Below are 26,363 nucleotides of genomic sequence, written 5' to 3' on the forward strand. Positions count from 1 at the left end.
TGGGCAGAAGGGTTTGAAACCCTGCGCTGACCAGTGGCCTGAGAGAAGGAAGGAGGTGCAGCAGATCTGTCCAGGCAGTCCCAGGAGGTGACCCGCCACGGCATTGCGCGGTCCGGTCCGCAGTCCGCAGATCCCGGGCGCTTGCTGCTCTCTGGCGGCCGGAGCCAGGAGCCGGGGGACCCGGGAATCGCGCCTCTACGCTCCGCGCGCCCAAGGGCACCCGCTAGAGACCTAGAGGCTGGGGAGAGGGCGGGAGGAAAGGAACGCAGCCGAGGGCAAAAAGGGAGGGGGTCCGGGAGACGCGCGGGAGGGAGCGTGTCGGGTACGGAGAGGGGAGGGGGCGGGCGTGGGCACCTGCGGTGAGGCGTGGGTGGCTGCTGCGGGACCTCAGTGCTCGCCAGCTCCGCAGCCTCTCTGGACCCCAACACACCCGCTTGCCCTGCGAGCAGGAACCCTTCTCTTGGGGAGTGTGGCGCCCCCTCCCTGGGCTCGGGTCGCCCCCTCCTCCCTTCTGGCGCTGCCCCTCCTCCGTCCCGCCCCCCGCGCCGAGTTGGGAGCGCCGCAGTGGCCGCCGCCTGCACCGCCCGGCCCGGAGCCGCCGCTTCGCCGGCTCGCCAGGGCACGCTGAGAGAGCCGCGCGCGTCGCCGGCCCCGGCTCTTCGCTCCGACTCCACCGCCGGCCTCCGGGAGCCCCGGCCGCCTCCCGGGCCGGGCAGCTCCGCTTTCTGGCAGCCGCGCTCCGCGTCACAGGAACTTCGGCAGGACCCCGACGGGATCCGCGCGCGCGGGGCTGAATCCGGAGCCCCGCGGCTATGCCCCGTGTTTCCCTCCCCACCAGTCGCTCGTCCTGCGCCCGGGCCCGGCCCCCGACGGCCACGCGTTGAGATGACTTTCCGCGACCTCCTGAGCGTCAGTTTCGAGGGACCCCGCCCGGATAGCAGTGCCGGGGCCTCCAGCGCGGGCGGCGGCGGGGGCGGCGCGGGCGGCACGGCCGCCTCGGAGGGCCCGGCGGTGGGTGGCGTGCCAGGGGCCGCGGGCAGCTGCGGCGGCGTGGTGGGCGCAGGCGGCGGCGAGGACAACCGGAGCTCCGCCGGGGAGCCGGGGAGCTCGGGCGCCGGCGGCGAGGTGAACGGCACTGCGGCCGTCGGGGGGCTGGTGGTGAGCGCTCAGGGCGTGGGCGTGGGCGTCTTCCTGGCAGCATTCATCCTCACGGCTGTGGCGGGCAACCTGCTTGTCATCCTTTCGGTGGCCTGCAACCGCCACCTGCAGACGGTCACCAACTATTTCATCGTGAACCTGGCTGTAGCTGACCTGCTGCTGAGCGCCACGGTGCTGCCCTTCTCGGCCACCATGGAGGTTTTGGGTTTCTGGGCCTTTGGCCGAGCCTTCTGCGACGTGTGGGCCGCCGTGGACGTGCTGTGCTGCACGGCCTCCATCCTCAGCCTCTGCACCATCTCCGTGGACCGCTACGTGGGCGTGCGCCACTCACTCAAGTACCCCGCCATCATGACCGAGCGCAAGGCGGCCGCCATCCTGGCGCTGCTCTGGGCTGTCGCCCTCGTGGTGTCCGTGGGGCCACTGCTGGGCTGGAAGGAGCCGGTGCCCCCGGACGAGCGCTTCTGCGGCATCACAGAGGAGGCAGGCTACGCTGTCTTCTCCTCCGTGTGCTCCTTCTACCTGCCCATGGCGGTCATCGTGGTCATGTACTGCCGCGTGTACGTGGTCGCGCGCAGCACCACGCGCAGCCTCGAGGCGGGCGTCAAGCGCGAGCGGGGCAAGGCCTCGGAGGTGGTGCTGCGCATCCACTGCCGCGGGGCGGCCACTGGCGCCGACGGGGCGCACGGGACGCGCAGCACCAAGGGCCACACCTTCCGCAGCTCACTCTCGGTGCGCCTGCTCAAGTTCTCCCGCGAGAAGAAAGCGGCCAAGACGCTGGCCATCGTCGTGGGCGTCTTCGTGCTCTGCTGGTTCCCTTTCTTCTTCGTCCTGCCGCTCGGTGAGTGACCCCTCTCCCACCAGCCCCTTCTCTTCCTCCCTGAACCTGTGTTAGTGCCTTGCTGGGGCCTTCCTGGCACCCAGACTTGTCTGACCCTCCATGGAAGGCAGATTGAGCAACATCTGGGGTCTTCTAAGTGGCAGCTGGGCGCGCACCACTGGAGACAGACACGAGGCTCTTCATGCTTAACGGGCTTGGCTCACAGACTTCTAACTTTTCTGTCCTTCCCCTCTAATGTTATCAGCCCTGGGCTTCCACTTCTGACCCCTCTAAAAATAAAAGGCCCGTGGAAATCTGTGCGGGCATCTGCCCACAGCGTAGGGCCAGCAGTGCATGCGTCCCCTGTACATACCCCTCAGCGGGAGGTGGGTGCAGAGCGCGGGGGCCCACGTGTACTCATTCATTCATGGGCAGCCAGCCCTGGCCAGTCAACAGGTACATCAGCTGACGGGAGAAGCCACTTGCTTTCCCCCAGTGCTCATTCCGTTTGGAAACTGGCCTCATTTTGAGACCCTCCCAGCTGGTATCTCTGAGTGCCCTGGGCTTTCCCGTTGGAAAGGAGGGGAACTGCGTGGGGCTGAGAAGGAAAGGAATGGGGCAAATGGTCAAATGGAAAGTTAATATTGTTAATCGTCATCGCTTGCATCTACTGAGTGCTTCAGCACTCCCGGGGAACTTTCCTGTTTCTTTCACAAGCTGCTCTGCAGTCTTGGGAGGTGGGCAGCTGTTCCCGGAGGCTTCCTCCTACCCCTTGAGCCCTCTCTTGGAAGGGGTGAGTCTGGGCCTCGGGGCTGGACCAACACAGGGAGGAGAAGGGAACAGCATCTCTGGGGACACATTTGCAGAGTACATCGCCCATGGCTGTAACCTCTACCGGCCCAAGCCAGGCCTCCCTCCCTTTCCCAGGCCTGCTTCCTTGCACACTGTTCCGCTGAGTCAGGAAAGAGACAATGGCCTCCCTCCTGTGCCCCTGCAGGCCCTCTCCACACGCAGCCACAGTGACCTTTATACATTATAAATGAGACATGTCACTCTCCTGCTACAACCCCCGTGCTTTCCCACTGTCCTGAGAACAAAATCCAGACTCTGCCATCACCTATGAGAGGGTGACCTTCAGATCTCTTATTGTCCAAACCAAATTGGGACGCTGTGAGTATTTACCTCCGAACCAGGGTCCCCCTCCCTGTAAGGGAGATCCCAGGTGAGGGCCATGTCCCCTCTGCCCTCAGGGCCTTGCAGCCCTTCCCTCTGCTCCCTGCTTGCTCCAGCCCCTCCGGCCTTCTCAGGTTCCTTGCCCGAGTTCCTGCCTGTCTCTGGGTCTTTGCACTTGCTCCTGGCTAACTCCCTATCCTTCGAGCCTCGGCTTAAATGTTCCCTCTTCAGCTTTCTTGACCCACCAGTCTCAGTTGCGTCCTGCTTGTTTTCTCCCCTGAAGCACAGCTTCTCTTCCTCCACTAGCTCAGCAGTTGTGATTACATCCGTGTATGGTGCTTGGTTTGGTGTCTGGCTTCCCCCACTGGCCTGGAAGCTCTGTGAGGGCAGGGCTGTGGCGCCTGTGTCGTTACTGAATCCACTGCACTCAGCACCCTGCCCGGCATATGAGTGCTGCAGTGAAGACCACAGGCTCTGACACCAGATGGCCTGGGTTCGAATCCGGCTCTGCCACTTTCCTGCTAGCTGTGTAACTTCAGGAAAATCCCTTAACCCCTCTGTGCCTGTTTCCTCATCTATAAAATAGAGACAGTGGTGACAGTAATATAACACACACCTACAGGGCTGTTGTGAGAATTCAGTGAGTTGTTATATGTGAATATAACTGTCGCACATGGTAAGTGCCCTGTAAACCATTGCTTTTGTAGTAGATGCTCAGAACAGGGGAAGGAATGAGTAAATCGCCCACTTAAAAATCAGCCAAAGGCTGCTGTAGGGAGGGGACGAGAAGGACTTGAAACAGCACACTTGGAGGAAGAGACAAACAAGCGGGAAGGAGGAAGCTGGTGTCCCCCTACTAGACACCCACCCACCCAGGATTTAGGGATCCCAAGCTCACACCTAGCCTCTGCCCCCAGCCCCTGCCCTGGCCAGGCTGTGCCCTGCTCCTGGGCGCCCTCGTTCTCCCCTCCACCACCTCGCCCTTGGTCCACGCCGGCCCCTGTAGGGAAAGCTCCACACGTGTGCAGAATCCCACATCCCTCTTTTTCTCCTTTGTTTGCTTTAACTTCCTTTGAAACTTAGGAGAAAATAGTAAAACAAGCACCCATGTACCTGTAATCACCCATATTGAACCGAAGTTAGCATTTTGCCATATTTGCCTTAGATTTCTTTCTTTCTTTTTTCAAAGAAATGGAACCCAGCCACAACTAAATTCCCTGCTCCCGTCCCTTCCTCTCTCTCCCCCTGCCTCCCCAGAGGTAAATCTGGTGTTTATCACTCCTGTACATATGTTTTTATTCTTAACTACACACATCTGTATCTGTAACAACATGTCATATTGTTTTGTGTGTCGTTAGGATGTATACAAATGGTGCTATGCCACGCACATCATCCTTCAGTTTGCCGTTTTCACTCAGCGCTGAGGCTGAGGTCTCTCTCTGCTGGGCCACTTTCACGGCAGGATATTTGAGAGTATTACACGGTGCGTGGATCCAGCCTTCTGCTCAGTGTTAGGTTTTTCTAACTTTTCACTGTTCCCATCAACACTGCAAACGGCTACCGCTTTTTTGAGGACCATATCACATGCCCCCCTTTTCTAGGAGGTCATCCTTTAATGTCCATGGCCTTTGCTCCCTGCTGGCACGTGCACAACTCTTTCTCAATCCTACATTTCTGCTGCTCCTCATGCAGGGCATGGGGACTTGGCGTCGGGGGGCCTTGTGTCCTCCTTCCTCCTGGTCTGTGCTGCCTCAGCCTCCCTGGGCACCTCTCTGAGAGCCCCAGAGCAGAGCCCAGGGATGCTGCTGGAGCTGGTGGGGTGAATTGAGTGGAATCTGGCAAGGACAAGAAAACATGACAGAGGCCAAGCAAGGAAGCAAGGAAACAGAATATTCCGATGTGCTCAGTATGGATTGGAGGGCGGGGGCAGCAGAGAGGGAGGGCAGAGTCTGCTTGGGAGGAGGAGGGGCCTGGAAGCTGCACAGGAGGGAGAGGGGCCCAGGAGGTCCTGACACCGCCAGCACGGGGCCCAGGTCTGGGAGAAGGGAGGTGCCTTTGAAGGAACTTCTGAGCAGTGCAGCAACTTTTTAAAGGGAATGTGAACCCCAAGGGGCTGGCAGATCTTGGCATGGGGATGCCAGGTGTGTGCTGATAGGTAGAGGTCATTGGGAACATGGATATGGCGCCATGGATGGTGGCAGTGACAGGAGCAACGGGTGCAGTCTCCCGAAAAGAGGACAGCAGGAGATGAGAAGAGAGGATCTGGGGGCAGAGCCTTGGGGAGCACCCGCTTTGGAAGAACCTAAGGATGCAGAGAAGGAGGCAGCCAGGAGCAGGACAGCTGCTCAGGTGGCACCTTCCTCCTCCCAGGTCTCAGTCACCATGCCAGGTGCGGGGAGCACCAGAGACAGAGGGACTGAGAAAGAGCAGTGTGTGCCAGCAAGGAATAGGCCAGAGTAGGCCCTGGCAGTGAAGGCACCCAGTAGGGCCACAACCTGGGGGCTGTCAAGCAGACTGGGGTGCCCTCACCCACACGTCCATACACAGAGCCAAGTGGAAGCAGAGGCGGGAGCTGCCAAGCATCCCTGACAGCTCCGGGGGTATCAGAGCCTTGGAGGAGGGCCCAGAGTCCTAGAAGGATGTGGGCATGGTGGCCGTGGACTGCCATCTGTAAACCTGGACAGCCGTGGCTCAGGGCAGAAAGCAGCACCACAGAAGCCCTGAACTGTGGGGGCTTCTGGGACCCAAGTCAGTGTCTCAGAAAGATAGGGACACAGGAGCCAGCACCTAAAATCCTAAGGGTCCCAGAGAGGGGCTAGGGATCACCCCACACACCTCCATCTGCCCCCATTTCCCTGCAAGGAGCAACTGCAGGGCACACGCTCCCCTGGGACAGGCAAAGGGTCCATGAGAATCTCAGACCTCACGTGGCTGACGCTGCAGTTCCAGGCAGCAAGGCGAGGAGGGCAGCACCGGCCCCTCTGGGACCCCCAGGCTCTGCTGCTGGTGCCAGAGCAGTGAGCGTGTGGACCCAGGAAGCACCCCTCGCCCGAGTGAGAGGGCACCCTCCTGCCTGCATTTCATGCTGACACCCCGCTGAGCCATCTGCTGTGCACACAGTGACCTGGGACCGTCCTGCTCTGTGCCTGTTGACCAGCATTTGCTGGCAGTGTGCCCCTTTCTGTCTCAACAATATTCCAGTTTGGAGGGTAGAGTGTAGGGACACCAGTCCTCGGGGCCTGTGGAGGAGGGGCTCTTGACAGCCCCACCCATCATGGGTACATCCCACTACCTTCACCCCTTCAAGCCGGTGCAGGGCTATGTGCCATGGAAAACCACAGGAAACCCTGCGAATGGGCCCTCCTCACAGGGAGCCTTCAGCCCGATGCCCGGAGGAGCCGGGACTTGCAGAGTGTGTCTGACAGGACAGCAGTTCCAGTCCGCTGCTTTGGGCTGCCCTGAAGGACCCCAAGAAAAGGGCGATGGCCTGGCAGGGGCTGCATCATCGTTGGGAGGGGTGGCCCGGCTGGAAAATGCCTGATGAAAGCCTCTGCCCCAAAAGCCAGAACGCAAGAGTCCCCCATGCCCAGAGGTGTGTGCCGGTGGTTTGGTGTAGACATACAGTCATCTTCCCCGTAGGCGAGACGGGGACAGGAAGGACTGGGAAGACCCTGCCCCGGGCAAGCGCCCGTCTGCAGAGGAATTTTCTTCCTCTCCCAGGTGCCTCCAAAGGCCGTGTCTCTCCTGGGTGTTTTCGTAGCAGTAGCACCTCACTGTGTTTGGCTTCGTGCCCCCCAGCTATGCCCAGAGGTGGACCGTTTACTGAGACTTGTACACACACACACACACACACACACACACACACACACACGCCAGCCCCACCCCCTGGCATCCAGACATCCTGGTGACCAGAGGCAGAGTCCGGGCTCGCACTCCCAGCTGTCTTTCCTTAGGCAGGTCACCAAGCATCACTGGCCTCTGAGGCAGCCTCTGGACGCTGTCACACAAAGCAGCCCCAGACATGCAGAGCCCAGGGCCCCTCCCAAATGCACCTCAAGGTGTACACGTTGTGCAGAGGCTCTGATAATCAGAAGCCCAGGACAGCCCAGCCAGTGTCCCAGGACCCCACTGCAGACAACTGTGAGCCACACCTGGGCCTCTCTCTCCCATCCTGAGGGTCTGTGATCTGTGATAGCGTGTGCCTCCCTGACCACCCCCAGGCTTAGGTGTCCTGTGTGCTCCTGAATTACTCTGCACGTACTTTTATCACAATGCACTGTGATTGTCAATATTCACGGAGATAGCATGAGGTGAGAGGGCAGAGGCAACTGTGCATGTGTGGGCACATGGCATGGCAGTATCGAGGGGCCCTGTGGTCTGGGAGACCTGGAACGTGTCTATGAGAAGAGGGGTCCAGAGACGAGGTCAGATGCCATCCGCAGGAGAATGGATAAATAGAGCGTGATTCATACCCCAGACTGCTGTATCACAAGGACAAATAATGAACATGGATACATTTTACAGACATTATGCCGAGCAAAATAAGCCAGATCTTACATTAAAAGTGTGTATAACATATGAGTCTGCATATATGAAGTTCAAAAACAAAGGAAACTAATCAATGGTGATAAAAGTTGGGATAGTGGTTACCCGTGTGTGTGTGTGTGTGTGTGTGTGTGTGTGTGTGTGTGTGTGTGGCGAGGGGAGACTAAGTAAAGAGAATGCTAGGAAACCTTCTAACGGGCTGGGAGTGTTCTGTGTCGCGACACGGGCAGTGATTACCTTGGTGCACGCATACGTAAAGTCATCAAGCTGTATGCTTAAGGTGTGTGCACTTGATAAAATTGACTGTCTCTATGTTGTGCCTTAATGGCAGCAAGAGAGAAGGCGGGAGGCAGGCTGCGAGCCGTGCTGAGGGATTGGTGTCCAGGATGGGAGGCACACTTTGGCGGCAGACATTGGTGCAGAGAGTGGATCGGACGCGTGTGTCTGAGAGTTGGCCAAGCGCTGGAGGACCCATCTCCACAAGCTCCCTGGGGTCATGCAGAGGTCTGCGGATACAAGGGGAGGGGTCCTCAGTAATGGCATCACTGTCTCCTGGCCCAAAACCCTGAAGACAAGGCTGGTATTATGTCTCCTGTTGGCCTTTGCACCTGGCACATAGTAGGTGCTCAGTGAATGTGTGCAGAGGAAGGAAGTGGCAAAACCCATGGCCTGTTCACATCCTGCCATGCCAAGGGTCTGGGTAGCAAAGCACAGAAGAAATTTAGAATTTTTTAAAATTTCATTTTATTGTGATGAGAGCACTTAACATGAGATGTACTGTCTTAGCCAATCTTTAAGTATAAATAGTTTGTTAACTATAGGCACAGTGTTATACAGCAGGTCTCTAGAGCTTATGCATCTTGCCAAACTGAAACTGTATGCCCGTTGATTAGCAACTCCCCATTCCCCTCCCTCCGGCCCCTGGCAAGCACCATTCCACTCTTTGGTGCTATGAATTTGACTGTCTTAGAGACCTTATGTAAGTAGAGTCATGCAGTCTTTGTCCTTCTGTGACTGGCTTGTTTCACATAGCATAACAGTTCTTTATTTAGAACTGAACATCCTTACTAGTGATGAGTTAGGGGTGATCCCCCATTTATGTGACCTAAAAAAATTTTTGAACAGAACAACTAACATTTATTGAGTGAATAATTATTAAGTGAATTATTATGAATAAGCAATGAGCTAGGGTTTTTCGGGGGTTTTTTATCATGGAAAGTTTCAGACACATACCTAAATATACAGAAGAGAACAATCAGCCCCCTTTACCCATAACCCAGCTTCACCCCAAGGCTAATTTGGGTTCATCCCAACTCCTACCCAGTTTCCCACTACAGCAGATTATTTTTAAGAATATCCCAATAATCATATCACTTAATCTGCAAATTCTTCAATATATGTTTCCAGGTGAACTTTTTTTTCTTTTTCTTTTTCTTTCTTTTTTTTGAGATAGAGTCTTGCTCTGTCACCCTGGGTAGAGTGCAGTGGCATGTTCGTGGCTCACAGCAACCTCAAACTCCTGGGGTGATCTTCCTGCCTCAGCCTCCCAAGTAGCTGGGACTGCCCCACGCCTGGCCTAGATGAACTTTTAAAAAACACACACACACACAATCTGGCCAGGGGTTGCAGTGTGGCTCACACCTGTAATCCCAGCACCTTGGAAGGCCAAGGTGGGAGGATCGCTTGGGGCCAGGAGTTCGAGACCAGCCTGAGCAACATAACAAGACCGCATCTCTACAAAAAAATTAAAAATTAACCAGGTGTGGCGGCATGCGCCCATAGTCCCAGGAGGCTGAGACAGGAGGATCGCTTAAGGCCTGGAGTTTGAAGTTGCAGCGAGCTGTGATGACATCACCATTCAGGAAACAGAGCAAGACCCTGTCTCCAAAAGAAATGATAAATAAATAAATAACGACAGTCCATTATAACACATAAAAACAATTATTTAATATTATCCAATATCTACTTAGTGTTTGAATTTTGCCAGTTGCCTAATAAATTTTTAGTTTATTTGTTAAAAGCAGGATCCAAAAGAGGAGCATACATTGCATGCGATTGATTTGCCTTCTAGGTTTCTTTAATTGATATGTTCCCCCCCTTTTCTTTTCAATTTATTTAGTGAAGAAACCAGATTGTTTGTCCCAAGGTTGCATCCCCATAGGGCCATTTAACGTGTCCCTCTATTCCCTGTGCTTCCTGAAAGCTGGTCTGAGCAGATTCAGGTTGGGTCTGGCAAGAATTCTTGTCTTTGGTGGTGTCAAGACTGATCAGGGTTCAGGGACTGTTACCCTCATCCATTTTAAAGTGACCCATCAGCCTCTCACCTGCTGGTTTAGCAGCCATTGACCGTGGCTGGGAGTCAGAGTGGTGATATTCTAATTTTATATCATGCCTTCTGCATTTGTTTGCTAGCATTCTAAAATGAGCGCACCGCTAGCTGTTTGGTTGACATAGAGTCTGTACAGGAAAGTCAGGAGAGATGCTCAGCATTCCTCTGTATTTATCAAAGGAAAAGTCAGTTCTCAGGCGTTCTTTCTGGTCATGACCACTGAAGTTGTTTTAGCGCCATGATTATGTCATGGTTTTTAGACGTCCTTGCCGACACATTACAGACATCACTGTTTGGGGCTTGGCTGGTGAGCACCCCTTGACACTGGCTCCTGAGACCTTCGGCACGACCCAGAGAGGCTTGGGCTCTTCTTTGCTTTCTTGTCTGATGAGACGTTTCAGGCCCAGCTTGTATTTTTTCTGCCTCAGACCTGGAATTAGCCATTTCTCTAATGAGCCCTGGTCTCTCTAAATGGAAAATGACAATTTGAAGACCACTGTCTGATCCCTCAGCTGTTCATTGATACTGAGTTGGTCACTGATTCTATGGACAGAGCTAGGAAATGCATTTTATTTTTTATATAAGAAAAATACAATACTGATGGGGGTGGGCTTCTGGCCTTGGGCACAGATCCCTCCTCCCCTGAGGGTCTTGCCCTCTGCCCAACTCCTGCCGATACATTTTCCCAGACCTCTGATAAATTACTGATCACTCTGCTCCATTCATTAAAAACTTGGGTATTGAAGTCACAAGCTTTCTTCCCCATTCTCATCCTTACCCTCGTCACTGGTGTGACTCCACTGTGCTGAGGCTGACCAATGATGACACTCTGGCCTCAAGACTACAGTGACCTTCCCCCTCTGCCCATTCTCCTGGGACTGTCCCCTGGACCATATGCCCACCTTTGTCTGCCTCCCCCAGTCCTCCCTGAATCTGCCACCTGAGTCCTTCTGCTCTTGTTCTCCTTGCTGAGCTCCTATTATACCTGTTCATTGACCCCAACCTTGACTAAGACTTCTCTTCCAGTCCCTCACCTTGTCCTCCAGTTGACTATACGTCCCCCCCCTTCCCTGGCCAGCTAGGCCCATGATTCGCCACTTCCTCCTCTCTCACTGTCTTTAACTCTGTCACCCCCACCTACTTCCATGAGTCCCAAATCCTGGACCAGGCCATTGGCCATGTGGTGTGCTGGTAAGTGTTTACCAGTTGGCTCTGGGACAGGGGCTGATTTCTAGCCATCTGCCCATTTCCATGGTGTAAATATTCCAAAGAGACCTGAAATTTTAACAAGCTTGTGCAAAGCAGGGTCTTGCTGAGCATTTGCTGAAGAAAAATCACACTTTCCATTAGTGAGGCCTCTGGACCCAGAAGTCCTGCAGGTTCTCCGTCAGCTCTGACTCTCACAACCTCTTTCGTTTCTAAGGAAACTTACTTTATCTGTTACCGCTCGGCTCTCCTTGTCTTCCACCTCTCCTCTGCCCACACACACAGCAGTCAGACACGTCCAGAGCTTTCTTAAGAATGATTCTTTCTCAGCCCAGTGACCTCTTTGCCCGTACCCCCTCCCCACTGCTCACTGTAATCTTTGCTCCCTTTCTGCCACTAGCAGGATGTTCCTTGCTACTTACACCTTAAGGGACTATCCCGATACTGATGTTGACCAGAACGCCCCTGTCCACCTGCCAATCTGCATCAGCCCTGCCCAGGGTGGCGTCTGCCAGCCTCGCCCCTCATGTCCCCGGCCAAGGGCACACACTTCCCGGGCCCTGCCACTGGCACTGTCACCGAGGGCTGCCAGATCCTCACACTCAGGGGCCTCTATGAAGTCCTGCTTTCCCTCACTGCTGCCTGAGTCAGTTTGGTAGTCTCCTCTCCGCTTTTCTCCTCCGATCCTCAGCATTTCTCTTCCCCGTCACCCTGCTGATCCTCTGGCTGCTCCTTCCCCGCCCTCCTAGAAGGTCCCTCTCCCTCTCGGGTCCGCGTGTGCAGACGAGCCTTCCTAAGCTCAGGCCCAAGTTCCGGTTTCCAAGGTCCCACCAGCCCCTCAGCCGGCCCAGCCCAGCCCATGTTAGTTTCCTCTGGCTGCCGTAACAAATTACCATAAACCCAATGGCTCAAAACGATGTGTCACCTCACAGTTCTGAAGGTCAGGAGTCCTAAAATCACAGTCTCAGCAGGGCTGCGTTCCTTCTGGAGGCTCTAGGCGAGAATTTGCTCCCTGGCCTCTTGCGGCTTCTAGTGGCTGCCGCAGTCCTTGGCTTCCGGCCCTTCCCCCACCCGGCAGCCACGCTGCTCCGGCCACTGCTTCTGTCCTCGCATCTTCTCCGACCAGGACCCTCCTGCCTCTCTCCTTCCCCTTTGAGGACCCTTGTGATTACTTTGTGCCACCTGGATAATCCGGGATAATTTCCCCATCTCAAGACCCTTTTGCCATTAAGGTGACATTCCAAAGTGTGGATGTCTTGGGAGCATTATCCCATCTACCCCACCCCAGCTGTCTTCCCTTCCTGGGCTCACTTTCTGCTCCTCCCCTCCAGCCTGCCATTCCCCCCATGGTGTCCCCATCTCGGCACTTGGCATCTCTGTGTGTCACCTGGGGTCCAAGCCAGGCGTCAACCCCAGTGTCCCCCTTCCTCACCCCCTGGTCAGTCACTCTAAACTCTCAAACATCCCTTCTGTATGTTTCAGTTTTGCCATCCCCACGTTCCACTTTAATTATCTAATTAATTAATCAGCAAACACATGTATTTTATGTGCCAGGCAGCCACCGTTCAAATCATTTTATCCTCCTAACAGTCCTATGAGGTACATACTATGAGCAGCCCCATTTTACAGATGAGAAAACTGAGGCACAGAGAGGTTGAATAACATGACCAAAGTCTCCCAGCTCATAAGCGCCAGTTCTGAAATCGGAACCCAAGCCCTTGTTACCTCTTGCCTGGGTCAGAGGTCAGGTGGGGCCAGGATTAAGGGTTAGTCAGCAGCCATGTTTTCAGCTTTAAATCACGGCAAACCCTTCACCCCCTACACACAGTTCCCTTCTGCCTTGAATGCTGGCCTTGAGCGGGTATCCTGAGCACTGCCATGGGACACGACCCCTTCTCGAGTGGCCTGATCCTCTCACAGAGCGCAGCAGACACCCAGAGTCCTTGAGCCCATCCCCTAAGAGGAACCATCTGAGTTCCCAAGACCATCTCTGGCCCTGCCTGAGCCCTGCCCCACCAGCACCTGTGCATGCTAGAGAATGTGACTTCCCTCACTCTGCGGGTGGTCACTCAGGAGAACGGGGTCCTGGGCCCCGGAGAGCTGGCATAGGACCTAGTGGGCAATGCCCAGGCAGCTCAGTGTTGGGACCCCTGGACACAGTGGCTGCTGCCTGGGGGCCTTCTCTGCTCTGCACAAGTGCTGCTCTGCTCCGATCCATGAGCCATTTGTCATCATGGCCTCAGATCCAAGAGGCTCAGGCTTGGACCAGGATTCAGTTTGGCTGAGCACAAGGGCCACTGTGCAGAACTGTGGCCTTGGTCACGCAGAGCGTGGGGTGTGGCCATTCCAAGGAAATCATTGAGTTAGGAAGTGACAACAGCGAAGAGAAAGAAAGGGGAAAAGAGGGAAGGTGGGAAGAGAGAAAGGAGGGAGAAGAGGAGGGAAGCATAGGCCTAGAGGAGGTGAGAGGACACAGAACAGATTGTAAGTCATCTCCCTAACCTGCACGCCACCAGGCAGCCTCTGCGGCTCTAGGAGCTGCCTCTCCCTTCACCTGCCCCTGCAGCTACAGAGGGGTGTCCAGGGCCACCCAAGTGGTTCTCCGCCAGCCCTCTGCTCAAAGATCCCAAGGCAAATGTGGGGACACAGAAGGACTTCTGACCTATTCCTGCTCCATCTCAGATGGCAGGACCATGGCCATTACCTCTCACCATGGAAAATTGGTCAATGCAATTGACATGCAAGAAATTTGATAGACTTGGCTTGGCATAGTTGGCCCCACAGTGCCCTCAGTTCACCCCTCCATGTCTTCACAGCCATCTGAGATACAGGCCCTTCCCAGCTTGCCTCTTCCTGGCAGCCTTCCGTGATTGTCTCCACTTCAAAATGATCTTATCTCTGACCATTCTGCCCTCCCTTTCTCTGGTCCAGCCACCCTAACTTCCTGGATGTCTCTCCAACTTGTCAAGTGCCCTGCTGCTGTCTCAGGGCCTTTGCACGTGCCTTTCTTTCCTCTGCCTGGAATTCCCTTTCCATGGATAGATGCATGGCCCACTCCCCAACAGGGTCTTCAGGTCTCAGCTCAAGCATACTTTATTAGAGAGGCTTGTCTGACCCTTTATAGTCTGGCAAAGAGGCCTGCTGTGGGACAGAGGTCCTAGCCTCTCCTCGGGACAATGCTACAGAGTCCCAGGGTCAGGGCCACTGTATGAGCAGCTGAGAGAACTGGGAGAGAGGAAGAGGCACTGGGGCTGGGAATTCCTCCTCTCCTAGCCCTGCAGGTGGGAGGAGCCCTGAATATTTGAAAGGATGAGATATTTTTAACTCACATCTTTCTGGCCAGAGGGACAGGCTCACTGTGGGTAGAGCAGTCACTAGTGGAGGCAGGGTAGGAAAATGGGGGAGGCCGGGGCGCAGCCTGATATTTCATGGTTGGCTACAAGTTAGGAGCAAGGCTGGCCGTGAATTCTGACGGTCTGCCAAGAACAAGTTCCCTTCTGGTGGTGCCAAAAGAGTGCTATTAATCACACAGTCTGCCCCTTGACTTCAAGCTGTCCGTCCTCGGTGAGGCTGGGCCAATTGTCCAGCTCCAGCCATGCCCCAACGGCCTCCACCAGGGCCTCAGCAGCCCCTCCTGGGCCAGCCCTTCCTGTTCCTTAGGAAAAGGGACTGGCTGGGAGGAGCCAGGCTGGACACAACCCACCCCCTCCTGCTTCCCCAGTAACATGCGGGCCAGGCCAGCCCAGCCAACATGCCAGAGAGCGGGTTTTCTTGCAGACCCAGGAGATGCTCTGCCTCTTCTGAGCAGTGGATGCGGCCCCTGGACGTTAGGTTAGACTCCAGATGCAGGCACCCCAGTACAGAGAATGAGGAAGGTAGGTTGGGGCAGCCGAGCCAGCTGGGTGGAGACTCACCACATGGGAGAGCAGAACTAGAAGCAGAGAGAAGTGGGCGGGAGGGAGCGGTGTTTGTGGTTGTCCCCTATCCTGGGGCTGCAGCCCGTGTGGGAGGGCCTGCTTGGGGCTTGACTTGGCTGGATTTAGAGGAAGGCAGATGAAGACAGCATAGCCCTAGAAAGCTTGTGTTTCCTTGTAGGCAGCACCAGAAGTTTGGGCTGATTCCTTGGAGTTATTACAAGTCCCTGATGGTTTTCAGGGCGGAAAGAAGAGGAACCAGTTTTTTAGGAAAAGCCTCCCAACAGCTGTATGCAAAGCAGAGAGGACAGGTTGAGGCTGGGAGGTCATCAGGGGCTGCTGCTGCCATCTAAGGTGACAGACCAAGCCAGGGCTTCAGGAGCACAGTGAAGGGAGGGCCCGCTAGACAGGATGTCAAACACACTGTGCGTCGTGACCGGTGGACATGTAGGATAGAGGAGAGAGACTCATTCAGCAAACTAAGCAAGTGTTGAGCACCTGCTGTGTGCCCAGTGTGCTCATGGATCTTCTGATGTTGGAGTGCAACATCAAGCAAAACGGACACCAGTTCTGCTCCAGGGACACCCATGCCAGGAAGAAAGATGACAGATAAAATGAATTGTGACTCAAACAGAATGGTAGAAGGTGACAAGTGCCATGGAACAGAGTAGAGCCAGCTGAGCGAGCTAGGAAGCACAAGATGGGGGGACATCACGATTTTAAATATGAAGTCAGAATGACTCACCGGAAAGGTGAGGATATGAGCCACGTGGCCATGGGGGAGGAGAAGATTCTGGGGAAAAGCAAGTGCAGGGCCTAAGGTGGGCGTGTGTCTGGCATGTCCAAGAAGCAACGAGGAGGGCAGTGTGGCTGGCACAGAGTGGAGGTGGGCAGTGGAGGAGAGGAGGGATTTTGGGGGACACTCGGGGCTGTGTATGCAGGTCACAGGCTCTTACTACAGGGGTAGAGGAGCTATTGGAGGTGTTCGAGCAGAGAAGTGACATAACCAATTTTTTTAAGTTATTCTAGCTGCCAGGTTGAGAAAAGATCAAAGGACAGGGATGCAAGTGAGAGGCCACTGAGGAGGCTGTTGGATTCAACGAGACAAGAGATGATGGCGTCTCAGACAGGGTGGGAGGGCGCATGCTGGAGGGGCGAGTTCTAACCTCACCTCCTTCCTTTCTGCCGTCAATCACTCTATGCTATCCACACTGGCCTCATCATAGTTCTGCAAACATACAAAGGCCACCTCAGGGCCTTTGCACTTGCTGTTCCCTCTGCCTGAATGCTCTTCTACCTGGATGTCCACACGCCTCATTCAGTCACTTTATTCAGCTCTTTACTCAAATGTTGCATTTCTCAGCAGGCCTTTCATGGCCACTTACCCAAAATTTATACCACCACCCCCAGCCACATCCCCCCTTTTCTCTCCCCCCACCTCCTACCTCCCTCCCTGGCTTTATTTTTTCCTCCTTAGTATGTTCTACTCTCTGATACCTTCACACATTCCTTGCTTATCCCATGTATTGCCTATCTTCCCCAATGAAATGCAAGCTTCGTGAGGGCAAGATAAGTGTGAGGTCAGTAGACACGAAAATGGAGATGTCCAGGCAGCAGTTGGATCTGTGTCTGGAACTAAGGAGAGAGGTCTGAGCTGTAAGGTCAGTATTTAACACCATGAACCTGGGTGACATTGCCAGGAGAATGCAGAGAGAGGATACTGCAAGACTAAATGAGGTGCTCCTACATTTAACAGCGGGGACACAAGGAAGGGGCAGCAAAGGAAACTGACAAGGAGTGGAAAAACCAAGAGCTCTGCATCCTGGAAGCCAGGGTAGCATGAGAGGCACGCCAGGTGGATGAAGGCAGTGTCCACAGCTTGGGGCCATGGGGGGAGAAGGGGCAGTGCCATGAAGAGTGAAGCGCAGAGGAGACAGCAGGTGTGGGAAAAATTGTCTTCCATGAAACTTAGGAAAGGGGAGCCGCATAGCAGGAGGTGAGCAGAGGGAGTGAGCAAAGCGTCACTGCTCCCCATCTCTCACATCACCGCCTGAGCTCCACCTCCCCAGACCCACCTAGTCTGTGGAAAAACTGTCTCCCGTGAAACCAGTCCCTGATGCTAAAAAGGTTGGGAACCGCTTTTTTAAAAGAATCCCCCCAACTACTGTGTGGAGAACAGGCTTTGGGGACACAAGGGCAGGAGCAGGGAAACCACGATCAAAGTTGGGGAGGATTGGGGGGTGAAAAAGAGTTGGTGATGGATGAGATTCCAAGTGTGATACAAAGAGAAGAGTCCAAGAATGTATCAGGCACCTACTGTGCACCAAGCATGCTGTGGGGAGCTTAGCATTTAAAGGTGAAATAGACAGGAAACTGACAGTTGTCCTACAGCATTCCTGGCACTGAGAAGTGAGTGTGAGGTGCTAGCGGGAGAGGGGGGAGGAGGAGTACAGGTAACTCTGCCAGGCAAGGAGGGGGTGTAAGGGAGGCTTCCAGGTGGAGGTGCCATGGGAGCTGGCACTACCAGGTAGAGAGGAGGGGCATTCCAGGTTGATCATGTGCAAACACCCAGAAGCAAGACGGAGAGGTCTGTCATGGCCAGAGCACAGTGAGAGGTCAGTGTGGACACTGGGCTATTGCACGTGAAGACAGACATATGTAAGACTGCAGAGAGACGCTGGAACCACAAGAGAGCAGGGGCGGCTTGATGCTGGGTGCCTGGGTGGAGAGGTGGGGCAGGTACAGGAAGGTGTCCTTTGAGGGCCTCCTTTTTAAGGACAACAGACGTTTGTATTTCTAGGCAACATGTCTGCACACGGTGGGCAGAGAGCAAATAAAACAAAGTTGTGGCACAGGCCATCGGTGCCCCACCCCCTCCCCCAGACCTTCAGTGCACGTGGACCAACTTCTACCCCAGCACCTCCTGCATTTCTCTGCCCAGGGGCTTTCTTTGCCCACCAAAATCCATGTAGTCCACCCACGTAGCAGGCAGGAAGTACTGAAAATGAATACCCACAGGGAGCATCCCAGACACTGACTGATGGGAACGGGTGTGTAGATACCCCACCTCCCTCACCCTGCTGGCGGGATAACTCTGAGGTTGTGTTCTTCACAGCAGCCCCGAGCTCCCCAGCGGGACTAAGCCTCAGTTGCCTACAGTGGTAACTAACTTGATAACATACCCTTTATTGGCTTCCTTCCTTCCCTGTGTCTTTCCCCCCCACTCCACTCCAGGTGTTTCATTTACCTCCCAAATTAACAACTTGCATTTCAATCCCTGTCTCAGCGTCTGCTTCTGGGAGAACCCAAGGTAAGACAAAACCTCAACAGGATACAGTGGGAGAACCTTGGGGCGGAAAGGCTGAGTTTGCATCCCAGCTCCTTCGCATGTAGGGAACTCCCAGCTCACAGCAGACTTCCGCACAGGTTGGCTGAGCAGAAATTAGAATGTTAATGTTTGCAACAAGACCCAAGCCATCCTACAATTTGCCACGTTGCCCACCAGTGCAAATAAAATCCATGCTGATAAAACGATGCCCTTTGGCCGCCTTCGGGCTCACCACTGGAAAGCATAGTCCACTGATGTGTCATCCTGGGCTAAATATAAAGAATGGTAGCCTGAGTCAGAAAGCTATTTTCAGCACTCTTTCTTACTTCGCAGCCATTGAGGGATGCTGGTCTTGAGGGCCACCTTCCTGGAGGCCAAGGTCAGCCCTGGTGGCCCCATTCCAGGGACTGCTTGACCCCTCTCCCAGGGAAAATCATCTCCTCAACACACCCTGAGTGATGCTCCAGTGGCCCCCAAACCCACCAGGTGTCATCTGCTTCTGTCCACTCTCCAGAGCTACGAACTGGGTCCCTTCCCAGGGCTGAGGTCACCTCTCTCAAAAGCTACAGAAATGGGAGGACAGGGAGTATTTATTAAGAGCCCACATTTCAATCTATGAATTTTGGGGGAAAAAACCACAAAAGATAAAAAGGGAAATAAAAATTTTAAAAAGTAAAATAAATAATTTAAAAAAAAAGAGCCTGCCAAGTGCTAATTTATGAATCTTCACAAAATCCTTCCCAGAAAAAACAATATTAAAAGGAAGGTAAGACTGAGGTGGCCAAATAACTGGCTCAGGGTAATGTGACCAAGGTTTGAGAAGCCTGTTCCACCTGGTGCTGTGTGACCCTCCTCTTCCCCCGCGGCGTCTCAGCACCAGGAACGGTCTCTGTGTGGTGGGAGGTGGGTGACGTGCACGTACAACCTCTGAGCCCCCCAAGCTCTCTCTGAGGCCAAGCCCCCCACCCTTCATGCACGTACACATGCTCCCCAACTTACAGTGAAGTCACATCTTGACAAACCCCTGCTAAAATGAAAATACCATAAATGGAAAGTGCATTGAACACACCCAACCTACTGCACATCATCGTAGCTTAGCTTATTAGCCCACCTTAAACGTGCTCACAACAGTTGAGCAAAATCATCTCACGCAAAGCCTATTTTATAATAAAGTGTTGAACAGCTCATGTAATTTATTGAATACCGTACTGAAAACGAAACACAGAATAGTTGTGTGGGTACTCAAAGTACAGTTTCTACTGAACATGTATTGCTTTTCACTGTAAAGTTGAAAAATTAAGTCGAGACATTGTAAGCCCAGGACTGTCTATACTGAGCACCACCATCACCCAACCTGCGTTTCAATGATATTTTATTCACTTGCTACCTAGGGAGCCAGAGCCATGTTTCATGCCTCCTCACAGATGAGCCCAGCACAGTGCCTGGCATGGGAAAAACCTTGGTCAACACTTGATTGTGGGGCTCCTATCCCTTTCTGTGCTGGGGACTACTTACTTAGGCATCTGGTGAAGCCAGTGGATCCTCTCGCAGAGTCATGCTTTCAAAAGCATAAAACAAATACAAAGGATTGCAAATGAAACTGATTTTACTGGGAAAGTTGTCAAAATATTTTTACAGGAAATTTGTGACTTAGCAATAAATGTGCTTCTACGTTAAGCATTAAATAACAAGATCTAGTGGTGTGTTCTCATGACTGTCATTTCCAAATAGTGACAGAACAGAGAGACTATTTCAAAACATCAGCAACAAATGAATGTGACAGGAAAATATCTGTGGGAACTGCTAGTGCTAGTTTGAATCATATAAAACTGCCAATATTATACCAGTTTTGATCTACAAAACTGGTATTGTAATCATTTCACATGGCTTTGTCTAACTCTGCTGTGGTTTGTTGCCTACACTCCTTGAAGGAAATGATCGAGTTCAGGTACAAGTCAGTAAAAATGAAGATGATTACAATATGTTTCTCTATCCAAGTTCATGGACCTCCTGAATTATATCAGGGATCCCTTGTGGGGAGACACCTTGATGGCTCCTCGTGGATGACTCAAGTCAGGGGTCCTGCAGGGTAGGGAGGGTCGTCCCTTTGCGCCCAGGGCCTGCCAGGACCCCCCCCTTCCCGAAGCAGCTAACCAGTGTCGGTCTCTCTTCCCTGCAGGCTCCCTGTTCCCGCAGCTGAAGCCATCGGAGAGTGTCTTCAAGGTCATCTTCTGGCTCGGCTACTTCAACAGCTGCGTGAACCCGCTCATCTACCCCTGTTCCAGCCGCGAGTTCAAGCGCGCCTTCCTCCGCCTCCTGCGCTGCCAGTGCCGGCGTCGCAGGCGACGCCGCCCCCTCTGGCGCGTCTACGGCCACCACTGGCGGGCCTCGACCGGCGGCCTGCGTCCCGATTGCGCCCCCGGCCCCGGCGTCGCGCCCCCCGGGGCCCCGCTGGCCCTCACCGCGTCCCCCGACCTTGACCCCGACCCCCCAGGCACGCCCGAGGTGCAGTCTGCGGTCGCCGGCCGTCGAAAGCCGCCTTGCGCCCTCCGCCAGTGGCGCCTGCTCGGGCCGTTCCGGAGACCCGCCACCCAGCTGCGTGCCAAGGTCTCCAGCCTGTCCCATAGGATCCGCGCTGGCGGCGCCCAGCGGGCAGAGGCTGCATGCTCCCTGCGCTCCGAGGTGGAGGCCGTGTCCCTGGGCGTCCCCCACGACATGGCCGAGGGCGCCACCTGCCAGGCCTACGACGACTACAGCAACCTCCAAGAGACTGATATTTAAGGACCCCTGAGCTAGGCCCCTAAGCTGAGCTGTGGGGGAGGGAGGCTGGCTTTGTTCAAGAGGTCTGTGTAAATCAGGGACCGGGAAAGTCATGGGGTGGCTGCTCTGTGGCATCCCTGAAGCACTCGGGTGGGGCTTGGGGCTGGAGCCCTTGAACGAGCTCCTGGACACTGGCGCCCAGAGCTCTTCCTTTAGGAGAGAGGGGCTGTGGGCTCCGGTTCCCTAGGGCCATTTGCTCCCAATCCCTATTTGAGAAACACTGCCCCATCCACCATGCCCTGAACCCTGAACAGACAGCCCCAAGTTTGGCGGGGCAGGCGGCCCCTGCTCTTCAGGGAGTAGGCACAAAGGCCTCGCCTGGCTGGCCCCAGGGCCTCCCCTAGGGAAAAGTGGGGCCAGGGCTCCTCCATGGACATAATTTCTCCTTACTGCCGACTGCAGAGACCCAGTGGACCTGCCACCACCACCCACAAGCTTTGTGGCAGATAGGATGGCGGTCATACAAGCCTGTTGTATTTGCCCCTGGGCCCACTGCCCCCTACCCAGGCATCTCCATGCACACCCCATCACCTGGCCCTGGCCCTCATTACCGCCCCACAAGGGCCTTACTGTTTACACTGTACATAGCTCATTGTGCCTGTGCCCATCACTTCTTGCTGGGATTCCAAGCCACCAACTGGGTGAGGCTTTATCTGTCATTTTGAGACATATTTATTAGTAAGAGTACTTCTATTTTGTCCAAACTGTGCAGACTGTCCCTCTTTAGCCCATAACCCACAAAGAACTACTTTTCTTTCCCCTAAAATCCTTCAAGTACTAAAGGCCCATAACAGGATAGATCGGTTCTGCATTCGCTTTTCTAGTTTCAACTTAACTGGCTTTTTAACTGATGGCTGCTGTCCTTTAGGACTTTTGGCATGACCAAAGGATTTGGAGGTTTTGTTGGCTTTTAAAATTCACATGATCAGTCTTGGGAACCAGATAGTGATCATAAGCACAAATTTTCCCTTTGTCAGTCTCCCCAGATGCATCTGTGATGCTCTGAGGACCTCAGTGAGAAAGGCGGCCATCAGTTAAATGGGTGAAACGTTACATGAAAAAACATATGAGCCCAAGTAGACGTGTATACATGGCTAGTAAGAGGCCCCGTACCTAGGAACCAGGCTTGTTAGCTTTGAGTAAAATGCCATATTCCCACTTGTCATATTCCCACTGGATTGCAGGCAGTTCAGTCTTCAGCTGAATAATATCAACCCTATATATCCAACCAGCATAGGAGTGATGGCTGTGGCCCAGTGGACTCTTGGAACAAGAGCTGGTTAAACAATACCCTGGGGTGTCCGGGGATGCTCTGAAACTGGAAGAGCCAGCTGCTGGGGCCAACATGGGCCAGTATTTTGAGCCAAAAGTTTTCATCCTGTACTAGGGAGGTAGTGTGTTCAAAAGGTCATAACATTTTCAGGCCTCTCACCCAAGTTTTATAAGGTTACAAAGGCAGCCAATATCACAGCTTGGACACAGACATTTCACACAGTGGGTCTACAACAGGTCCAGGGCTTTCAGGCTCTCAGCATCCCCCAAAGAGCAGTTTATGGCTAGGAGCATGTTGGGTGCTGGGAGTAAGTTGTATACTCCAAAGAGGGCCCTACTTTGTAGTATATAGTCTTCCCTAAGGCTGGAGATGGTGGGGACAGCTCCCACTGTCCTCTGACAGAGGGACAGAGGTAGGGGCCACTGGTCAGAACAGTGGTCAGTGAGGGGGCAGGCCCCAGTGTCAAAGAATTGAACATTGGCCTCCTGGGCTGGGGTAAACCAGACCTGCTTCAATACAGGCTTGGGATTGGGGAGGGTCTCTGAGCAGGGAGAATGTTGAGCTTACAGGAGGTCAAGTTGGGGAAGAGGGGAGGTAGAAAGGGAACCTTCATCAGGAGGATTTGGGGGCTTCTCTGGCCTGGATAACACAATGGGAGTGGAGGCAGGAGGGGCCAGCAGCTGCCCTGTACTTGCTCTCAGCATGGTGATGAGTCATGAGACTTGTGGTCACGAGTCTGTCAGCAGAACATGTCTGATGTTCAAGCCTCGGCCCCATCTCCTGGGCCGTGAGCCCTCCCCACACAGCTGCTCCACCTGTACCCCCACACCAGGCACTGAGCTTACAGGAGGCGTGGGAGGGCTGCAGAGCCCCCAGAGAGGCCATGCCACAGTAAGGGCATCCAGGGACCTTATTCTAATCATCAATAAAGCCCTGTGCTGCTGACCTTGGTCTTGGGGTATGGCAAAGGGCCACAGAGTGGCCAAGAAGAATAGCGGAAACAGCAACAGCCCTTCTGGAGGAGGGAACCTCTTGCAGGTGGTTTGGGAACATCTGGAAGAAGTGCATTCACTGCACCATTTCCTGGGCCCTTGGGTGCCCCAGCCCCAAGCTGGCCCACACATTGATTAGAGAGACTGTCCCCGAGAGGCATGTAGAACCTGGGCCTTGTCTGCAAGGAGTAGGAGTTTTTTTACATGACCCTCAAGGGATGGGGTGAGGCCCGAGAAAGTGTGTGAGTGAGAAAGGGATGGTCCTGTGAGGTGTGACAGGGACAGAAGCAAGCCTCACCTGGACACTGGCATTCACACAAGTGTCCCCCCATCCTTAAAAAGCCTCATTCCTGCTTCCCACTGGAGGACCCCAGCTCCGGTCTGTCCTCCCTCCCCAGCTGTGCTGTTGCCACCCACCTTGCCTTGCTTCCCACACTCTTCCCAGGACCTCTGTCCCCAACATCCCCAGGGCTGCTTTTGCAAGTCACCTGGGACCTTCCATTTCCCTGGTCTCCTCCCCTCTGTCTCTGTGGCAGGCCACACTGGTGACCGCCCCCTGCTTCTCGAAATGTCCACGCCCTGCCTCTGGGCCACACCCCTGGGATCTCTTCTGATCTTCTGACCCGCTGACCACACACTCTCTCTGCTCCCTCCGCAGGCTCCTCCACCGTTAAATGTTCCCTGGGGTTTTATCTCTCCTTTTCTTCACTCTCGCACAATCTTGTCCTCTCCAAGTCATCTCAACAACCACTTAGACATAAATGACTCCCAAGGGGCCATCTCCAGCTCCAGATGTGCGTTCGCCGCCCCCCCCATGATCTCCAGACACCCCAAATACAAGCTCCAAGGCACTTGTCTCCTGAAAACCTGCCTCCTCAACTCCATTCACGCACAAAGATGCCACCGGAGCTGTCGCTTCAGGCTCCTGAGGCCCCCGTCCACTCTCCCTCTTCCGGGCTCTTCCCTCCTTCCATTCACAGATCCCCTGCTCGAACTAAGCCCTGCACTTCCTGCAGCCTCCCCGGCAGCTCGCGTCCAGATCATCCAGGGTTAGAGTCCACTGGCAGACTCTACATCTACATGCACGACAGGGGAAGGCTCTCTGTCCCCAGGGAGACTCAGGGCTGGGCTTAAGTGCTTATTAAATACTGGATCTGATGAGTTGGCCCACTGACCCTTCCCTGGGACACTGCCTCATTGCCTACCTGGTAGTTGGCTCTACGTCACCATCCTCATAAGGCCCTCAGCCCCGCTGGCCCCACCAGTCTTCCTACAACCTGAGAGCCAGCTATACTCTGGGCTGTGGCAGGACACACCCCTCCACGTGCCCTCCAGTCCACCTAGCCCTGCCATCCCACCCCCATGGCCCCTCACCACCATGCCACAAGCCAGTCCTTGGTCCCTCCCACTCCAAGTGCTGACAGGCCCTGGGGAAGGGTTTAAGACCTTGGCCACCCTCCCCTCAGTGACCTGTCAGAGCTCCGAGTCCTCAGAGCCCTCCTGCCCCTGTTTCTATTCCCAGCGTATGACACGCCCAGGGGTTACATGTTCACCGGCCACTTGGAAAGAATTTCCTTTTTTTTCTCTCTCTCTCTTCTTGTGGCTCCAGTAAAGTATAAAACCAGATGCTTGTAAAGGCTAAACCGGTCCACAGCCTCTCTGCTCTGGGGGCTCTCTGGGGAGCCCCAGGAGGTGCTGGGGGAAGGGACTTTGGGAAGGGGAGTTAGGGGGGCTTTGTGTTTCTTCCCTTCCCCCAGCCCTTGGGGAAAGCAGGGAAAAGCAAAGGGGATGCTGAATGGGACCCCAGCCTACATTCTCTGGTCTGGGGAGAAACTAAACGGAAATTGCAGGATGCACTTGGAATCAAGAATAAATCCAGGACTTGGGGCCACACCAGAGCTTCCAGAGCCAGCAGCTGGGGGAAGGGATGCCTTGAAGGCATCTACAAGCACCTCGGTCACCACATTTCTTCCAGGATTCACCATTCACATGACTCCCATACTGTTTTTGTCCACCTCTTTCAGTCCTTCCAGAAACCAAAAAAGGAATCTCAGTTCCTTTCCCTGAGAACGGGAATCAGATTGGTCCCACTCATCTTTTGAGCCAAGCCACAGAGGTCATGGGTCACTGGCCAGCCTAGGGACTGGCTAACTGGGTCCAGCCTGAACAGTGGGGCGGGCAGATGGGAGTGAGCTGGCTCAGTGGGACAAAACACAGCAGTCCAGGCTCCCTACAGTCTGGGTACCAAGCCTTGGAAGAAGAACAGTTAATGACTGACTCCTCCAGCCCACAGAACCAGCAAAGAAAGCACAGCTGTACGCAGTAAGGAAGTTGATCAATAGCTGCGCAAACCTGGGGCATTATTGTCTCACTTGACAAGTTACCAGGCAGGTGTTGCTGGTATTGCCAGTCAAGGACCCAAGCCCGTTCTATCCGCTTGAAAGTCTTTGGCGTGTTGGTTTCTGTCCTCTTTGTTGCCCCCATCATGATCAATCACGCCAAAACTCATGTTCTTGTTCAAGGCAGAGAAAGGAGAAAGATCTAGGCTGTAGCATCTGCCTCCTTTTATCCAGACAGCAAAAGCATACCCAGAAGGACCCTCCCGACACACACCTCCCCTCAGGGTCTCTGGGCTACAGCTGGAAACAGGAGAGCAAGTTAAACTCAAAGCAAACAGAAAGCAGGAAATACTAAGGATAAAAGTAGAAATCAATGACATGGAAAACAGGAAAACAACAGAGAAAAATTATTAGAATAAAAGGTTAATTCTTGGCCAGGTGTGGTGACTCACACCTATAATCCTGAAAC

At 54.3% G+C, this 26,363-nt stretch overlaps 1 protein-coding gene across 1 annotated transcript; it reads left to right on the forward strand.

The window, feature by feature from the left end:
- Nucleotides 1-753: 753 nt before the first annotated feature.
- Nucleotides 754-24,713, forward strand: ADRA1D (adrenoceptor alpha 1D). Its single transcript, XM_012755247.3, has 2 exons — nt 754-1,996; nt 20,650-24,713. Exons 1-2 carry the CDS (start codon nt 886-888, stop codon nt 21,249-21,251), a joined length of 1,713 nt encoding a protein of 570 aa, XP_012610701.1. The 5' UTR covers nt 754-885; the 3' UTR covers nt 21,252-24,713.
- The last annotated feature ends 1,650 nt before the right edge of the window (nt 24,714-26,363 follow it).

Source organism: Microcebus murinus, chromosome 16, assembly GCF_040939455.1.
Source record: "Microcebus murinus isolate Inina chromosome 16, M.murinus_Inina_mat1.0, whole genome shotgun sequence".
Taxonomy (NCBI): domain Eukaryota; kingdom Metazoa; phylum Chordata; class Mammalia; order Primates; family Cheirogaleidae; genus Microcebus; species Microcebus murinus.

Bases quoted from the DNA above. Each gene is read 5' to 3' on its own strand.
- ADRA1D (XM_012755247.3), top strand. From the start codon at position 886: ATGACTTTCCGCGACCTCCTGAGCGTCAGTTTCGAGGGACCCCGCCCG. The intron at 1,997-20,649 runs GTGAGTGACCCC...TCTTCCCTGCAG, and splicing joins CTTCTTCGTCCTGCCGCTCG to GCTCCCTGTTCCCGCAGCTG.